Source organism: Cibotium barometz, chromosome 58 (genome assembly GCF_041138505.1).
Source record: "Cibotium barometz isolate CiBa-2024 chromosome 58, ASM4113850v1, whole genome shotgun sequence".
NCBI classification, from domain to species: domain Eukaryota; kingdom Viridiplantae; phylum Streptophyta; class Polypodiopsida; order Cyatheales; family Cibotiaceae; genus Cibotium; species Cibotium barometz.
The window spans coordinates 28,599,970-28,607,159 of NC_141103.1; the positions used below are offsets into that span (position 1 = coordinate 28,599,970).

At 40.2% G+C, this 7,190-nt stretch overlaps 2 protein-coding genes across 2 annotated transcripts; one reads left to right on the forward strand and one right to left on the reverse strand.

The window, feature by feature from the left end:
* Window positions 1–411: 411 nt before the first annotated feature.
* LOC147606111 (chitinase 2-like) lies at window positions 412–2,385 on the forward strand. The gene is made up of 2 exons (XM_086792663.1): window positions 412–507; window positions 1,324–2,385. Exons 1-2 carry the CDS (start codon window positions 441–443, stop codon window positions 2,235–2,237), a joined length of 981 nt encoding a protein of 326 aa, XP_086648789.1. The 5' UTR covers window positions 412–440; the 3' UTR covers window positions 2,238–2,385.
* A 3,092-nt stretch (window positions 2,386–5,477) lies between these two features.
* Window positions 5,478–6,947, reverse strand: LOC147606112 (uncharacterized). Its single transcript, XM_086792683.1, has 2 exons — window positions 6,623–6,947; window positions 5,478–6,070 (listed from the first exon to the last, which is right to left on the reverse strand). Exons 1-2 carry the CDS (start codon window positions 6,880–6,882, stop codon window positions 5,641–5,643), a joined length of 690 nt encoding a protein of 229 aa, XP_086648809.1. The 5' UTR covers window positions 6,883–6,947; the 3' UTR covers window positions 5,478–5,640.
* Window positions 6,948–7,190: the final 243 nt, after the last annotated feature.

The following is a 7,190-nucleotide window of genomic DNA, read 5'->3' on the forward strand; positions in this document are numbered from 1 at the left end:
TGTATGGCCATTTGACTTGCATGTATAGTAAAGGCAATGTTGTATGCATATAGTAAAGACAATATATATTCTCCTTGTAGGGGGCTTGCAGTCTGGAACGCCCTCGACCTCCTCGTGTGCGACGATGTTGGCACCACCACCACCCGCATCTCTGTTGCCAAAGGCAACATGTGCGATCTCGGCTACTACGATGCGTTCGGCAGCTTGGGTATGAGCTCATTTTTTCCTTGCATATGGACTATTTGGGTATGAGTTGATATGTGGTATGGCCCATGTGTCTTGCATCTATTGGTAAAAACAATGTTCTCCTCCTTGGAGAATAATAGAAATCATCGCCAACTATGAGGCATGGCTGTCATGTGGACCACCTACGTTTTCCTATAGAAGCACTGCAGCTCCTTGCCCCTTGAATTCTGTTGTGTGTTCTTTCCATCATTGCCATGCAGCCTCCTCCTGTGTTTTGGCTTCATTTGCTGGTCTTCCTCTGCCTCAGTATTGGCAACTCTGGTAGATTAATCGATTTATGTTATCGTTTTGTAATTAGCTACACTTATGGATAATCACACATCATGCTAGTCTTCTCCAACCTTATATTGTTTTGATTTCAATCCCTGTTCATCATTTAACATGGTAGAAATGAAAGCCCTGAAAATGATGGTAAGCTATGTTTTTGATTATACTAAGGAAAGAATGCCATGAAAATGATGGCAACCTAGGTTATTAATCATAAATAAGCTAGGCTAAGGAAACCAACCAACAATAATATGATGATGATCATGAATTTTAAACATAGGTTATTAAATAGGATTTTGCTTTGCTAATGAAATTAATTAACAATAGTATGATGATTGTAAATGGTATACAGAGGTTCTAACTAATGGGATATTGCTTTGTAAGGTAGGCTAATGAAACCCATTAGCAACGATATGATGATTGTAAATACTAAATAAGGTTAAAATATTAGGATTTTGCTTCTAAACAAAGATGAGATAATTGTGATGATCGCAAATGGTGTATAGAGGTTATAACTGATGGGATATTGCTTTGTAAGCTAGGCTAATGAAACCCATTAGCAATGATATGATGATATTGGTTTGTAACCTAGGCTAATGAAACCCATTAGCAATGCTATGATGATATTGGTTTGTAAGCTAGGCTAATGAAACCCATTAGCAATGATTTGATGATTGTAAATGCTAAATAAAGTTAAAACATTAGGATTTTTCTTCTAAACAAAGATGTGATTGTAAATGCTAATTAAAGTTAAAACATAAGGATTTTGCTTCTAAGCAAAGATGAGGTAACTGGCAACCCTTATTGCAGGTGTGGACACTAGGATGCTTAATGAAAACCCTTGCAATGTAAACACCACCAAGCCAGGCCATGAATCGTGCTTAAGCCACACAAAGATCCAAAACGGTAGAATCTTTAGAGAATACATAGGAGCCATCTTCAATGGAGTGTCTTTCACTGATGTTCCAATCAATCCAAATGTAGAGTTCCATTTCATACTGTCCTTTGCAATAGACTACACTAGTGATGGCTCAAATCCAACTAATGGCAAGTTCAATGTGTTTTGGGACACCAATCTGACCCCCGAGAGTGTGGAAGCAATCAAAGCCAAGCATAGCAATGTCAAAGTTATGGTAAGCCTTGGTGGTGATACAGCTTATAGTAATTATGCCCAATTCAATCCTACTTCTGTCTCATCTTGGGTCTCCAATGCTGTCTCTTCTCTTACAAACCTCATTGAGACATACAATTTGGATGGGGTTGACATAGATTATGAGCATTTTGATTACTCAAACCAGGATGACTTTGTGTCTTGCATTGGGCAGTTGATTTCCAAGCTTAAGCAAAACCAAGTGATCTCAGTTGCTTCCATCGCCCCATTTGATGAGGTGGATGATTATTATACTGCATTATGGGGCCAATACAGCAATGTGATAGATTATGTTAATTATCAATTTTTCACAGATGATCCTGGCACCAGCTCTAGTGAGTATGTGAAAAACTACAACCAGGTGTTGTCTCTGTATGATGGGGGCACTGTTTTGGCCAGTTTTTGCACAGAGAGACGTGTTGGTGTGAAGCCAGAGACAGCTCTGTCAGCTTGCAAGAAGCTGAAATCAGGTGGGAAACTGCCTGGCATTTACATTTTTAGTGCAGATGATTCATATGCCTCTGATGCTAAGTTCCAATTCGAGCAAGAGGCACAAGCATTGCTAGCTCAATGATTGTACACGTGTGGAAACTTGACATCCAAAGAGACCAATGGCTTAAGCACTTTTATAGCTCCATCGGTATACACGTGTGAAAGTTTGACGTCTAAAGAAACCCTTACTCCAGTTGTAATTCCAAACAAATAAAACAATATGTATTCAATTAGTTCTGGATTGAAATAATGAAAACATTGTTTTTAGTTATCCTTTTTATTGAATTAAAATTTGCAACATGAATTCAATGATGGTACCTAAGCATGCTTGATAAGTTTGATTATCTTCGGCATCTCCATTTCTATTGTTTTAATTACTGTCCTTGACCTTCTAGGAGGACATAATAATCATATCATACCTATCATTGTAGACCCTTTTTCTGGGCTCAATTTGAGTAATACTACTTAGGATCTTCTGTGACTATACTCAAATGGCCTTTGGCCTTAAGTCAATTGCTTCGATGCATAAATTCTGAGGTGTTAGTTCAAGATGGAGACAATTCCAATGGTAATGTTTCACATAACCATTTGCTTGTGATTGGGTGCATCATGCATGCGAGCAGTGTTCGGCAAAAGGAAAGGGTGGCCTCAGCTTATTTGTCAGCTCGTTAAAAACAGTTTAGAGACTCTCTCAAAGGTTGTGGGTTTGTGATTGGGAAGGGGAGGTCACGAGTTCGAATCCCCACAAGCTTTCCAGTGGCATCTGGGACGTTTGCAGCCATAATTGTATTGCCTTCAAACAGGAGACCAAGCAGGAGGGCACTCGAGGATGTACTCCAGTAAAAAAGGGGTGTGTGTGTGTGTTTGGGGGGGAGGGGAGGGGAGGGGCTCTAAAAGGAATTCAGATAGGTGACAAAAATGTAGACAATAATGAACACTTTTCAAAAAATACTGCTATTTTCATCAATTCAGATAGGTGACAAAAATGTCAACAATAATGTACACTTTTCAAAAAATACTGCTATCCTGCTGCATGAAAAATGAAGAGGAAATGTGTATGCTTTAGTTGCTTGATGGAAGCATGTGAATTGTGTTGTCACCCATGTCATTGTATCAAGCGTGGATATGGCTGAATGAATAGGCATTGGGCCAATGAGATGTTGCCATGGTAAACCAATAGGAGCATAACACTTTGTACCACAGTACGCATGTTAGTGACGGATGCACAATCAATTCACATGATGAGGAAGATCTTCTTAGTCCCTATGCACGTGAGTAGCCAAAGCCGTGAATCTCCCATCAAATAATCCCTATCATGTGAATAGCCACAGCCAAGGATCCCATCAAATACTCCACTTTGATAAAATTGTTAAAATTGAGCCATATAATGGTCAAATCTTACCACTACTCGTAGATACTTTAATATTCATAGTCCCATATTGCACAATTGATACTTCAATATTGTCTTGGAACTATCCTTAGATATATTAATAACGCTTGGTTGAAATAACCATTAGCATCTAATGAAGGTGCTACTCTGGGAATAGCATTGTCCAAAATGGCCGAAATTGGAATGGAAAACACCACAATCTGATGCAAGCAAGGCAGAGTAATGCACTCCTTCGTTATGCCATCTTATACTCTGTCAGTGAAAGATTCACAATACTATGCCTGTTTGGAGGACTTCATTGAAATTAGGAGATTATTAAATTAAGAAAGTATTTATCAAATATAATCTACACTATGACCTACCCACAGGAAATCAAAGAATCAGGTAGTACCATCAAATAACAAGTGTTTGACAAAGGTTCAACTATGCCAAGTAGCTGGAGCAAAAGCATGTCAAATATTCATAGCCTTGCTGCTAGTCCATCATGTAGATAATCCATGCAACTATGCTTAATTTAGACAAACATGTTCACCTAGGTGTTCACATCATGAGCAAGGTGCCCATCCATGAGCTGTGACATGGAATTTACCTAGGTGTTCACATCATAAGCAACGTGCCCATCCATGAGCTGTGACATGGAATTTCTAGCTCCACAAACTGGCCTTAAGAACTTGTGGAGCTTGTGCTCCAATGTTCAAGAGTAGCCTCACCTTATCCTTGAAAGTATATGCTTCCCACTGAAACTACATTTCCCAAACGTCGTCGTGCTTCCTCCTTGAAGAAGTAGAGATTTCTTGTCACTCCAAATTTCTAGCTCATGGACAGCTTTTAGCCTTTCTTTTGTCCAACCTGCCAATTCCACCCAGTAAGGCTGTCAAAAACTGAACCAGCTCCAGCAGAAAAGCAATTCAACACGTAAATTTCACCTAGGCGTAGACATATGAGCACAATCTTCACCTCACTAAAGCCCTCATGTAAAAATCAACTATATACTCATTAGACACCATTGTCATGGTCCTCCTAGCTTGTCTGTCTTGTTGACAACCACAATGTGGCATCTTGGCTTTTGCAGAAGCTCACCAAAGCTGTCTTAGGTGATTCTCAACAGTTGAGAGTTGGCAAGTGGGTTCAATCAGCATCCTAACCTCTTGGATCATCGCAATGGCATTGAATGCAATAGCAGCCCCCTGGCGTTTGCTTGTGAAGGTCCTATCAACATATATACATCTTTTGTAGTTTTTTTTTTTAAAAACAGTCCAAAGCTGACCAAACCAAAGTGCTACATTTTAGATAAGACTCACAGGTGCAGAAAACGAGCCTTCTAACTTGATGGTATACTTCTTGGTTTGAAAGTGTGAATACATTGAGAACATACATGAGAATATATGCAAATATTATAAGTGGAGACTGTGGAGTATATGCAGTACAAACAGCCACTTTACACTCAAAGCTAGGTTTAGGGTTAAGGTATTTCAAAATCTTCCCAGCAAGATATCTGGAGCAGCAAACTTCCTGTCATCTAGGAAGCAACCATAATTCAATAGAAACCGATGATGTATTAAATAGGAATGAAAAAAACATTGAGAGTAGTAGTGATAGATCATAATAACAAGGAGAATTGCGAAAAAATCAAAACTCTGCAGGGGAAAAGTATGGGGGGAATCTTTAGGTAAGATTAGGAAATGGGAAATGGAAACAGAAACGGCACCAACAAAAAAAAACAGAGCTTCTACAATTTTGGATAGGAAACGTTGTCACTATGAAGAAAGCACCTCTCATGTATTTGATGTGCTTGTCACTGAAGGAGACTGTCACTGAAACTTCACGAACACAGCATTTGGAAATCCTAAAAGTAGTTCACAGAACAGAGTTCAATTTGCACACTGAATCTTACATGAGTAAAAACGAAGAGGAGAAAATGAAGGAAGCTCATGTACAATAAAAATTTCTTGATTTAAGACAAAAGCCATCTTGGAAGTTCTAAGCTAGATAGAAACATTGCAAGTATCACATGCCTCTAGTAAGTTCTGTACATGGTTACAAGTACATAATTTGGCATGTCTTATTTTGCACAATTCTGCAGAAAAACCTGCCCCTAAACCTCATCAAAACTCCTTGAATCTGTAAAATCCACCTTTCTAGTAGCAGGTGTACTGTTCTCTGGAGGTGATGGACCTTCTTCCCCAAGATATCTACCATGCCTCCCGCCAGGAACCTTTTTCTGCATTCCTCCAGAATCATGACGATCACTTCCCTCATCCCGCCTGTAGAAACCGAGCTGATTAAAAACGTCGTTCATCATTTCTTCAGCAGTCTGCATGAAGCTTTCAATCCCATCTGACAATCCTTTTGTGAAAGGGTCCATGCCTTGGGCTGGCCTCCATGGAGTTGAAGGTGCACCTGGAAAACCTTCAAATGGAAATGGTATCATTCCATTTTGTTCCGCAGGTGAGGACTCCAAGGTCCAACCACTTGGTACATCTTCTTCTGTATACTCGGATTTTGATTCAACGATCTCTTGAGGCCTGCTCGAAAAGCCAGCAAGAACACACAAAGTTTTCAAGGTTGTGGTTGATTGCATACAAAAATAGAGAATCCCAGCCCCTCTCTCACTACAAGCATATCCTCATCCAACCAATGTAGAATCTCTTCTCAACATGCAGCAAACCCTAAAACAGACTCTCATTCCATAACATCAAATTCTACAGACTGACTCTCATTCCACAAAAGGCACGACGAAGCCCTAAATACAAATGCTTAATCAAACCCTAAAGGACAAGACGTGATCGAATCCTAAGGAATCAATCCCTAAAAGCAAAGGCATTTAAAAAGCATAAAAATTTTGATAAGGGCAAAGGCGTGATGAAGCCCTAGAGACAAGGCATTCAAAATTGCTTAAAACAGGCAGATTCAAACCCTACAAATGAGATACTAGAAGCAAAAGATGGGATCAAACCCTAAAAATAAAGACAGGATCAAACATTAAAAAACACAGGCAGGATCAAAAGATGGATCAAAGCCGAATATTACAGACAAGATTTAACATAGAGACATCAAACCCTAAAATGGACGCTAACCTTCCGACGCAATTTCTCAGGAGTTGTTCTGTCTTCTCGCACTTCTTGACGAGCTTGCCATTGCTGCTGTGGTCGATGAAGCACCTGGACCTGACCGATTTAGTGTAGGAGCAACCATCGTCAGGGCGCTGCAGCCCGCTGCTGCTCCCGCCATCGCCATCGCCATCTACTGCAGAAGAAGCGGCCCAGGAAGGATAACCGAATCGTAGGGATTCGCGAACGCCCGATGGGAAGCCACCGTCGGAGTGTCGCCCGGACATGATGTAATAGCGCAGAGATACTGATAACGATGAGGAAGGAAGCTAGAAGAAATAAATAGGCGTGGAGAGGACTTTGATTAAGAAGGTATATGCGGATAATTATTTTGATTAAGTGAAGGTGGATATGGACGCTCTTTTTTGTTAAATGCATACGTGTCTTCAAGTTGTTTGCATGTAGTTGGAAATGCGAGAGAGCGTGCACTACGACATCATCTGTTGTTTTGCATGTCGTGGCTTTTTGTGCGATCGCCATGCGAAGCTAGCCGATGGCATGGTGCTGGTTCGATTCGTGGGTGCATCGTCTATCA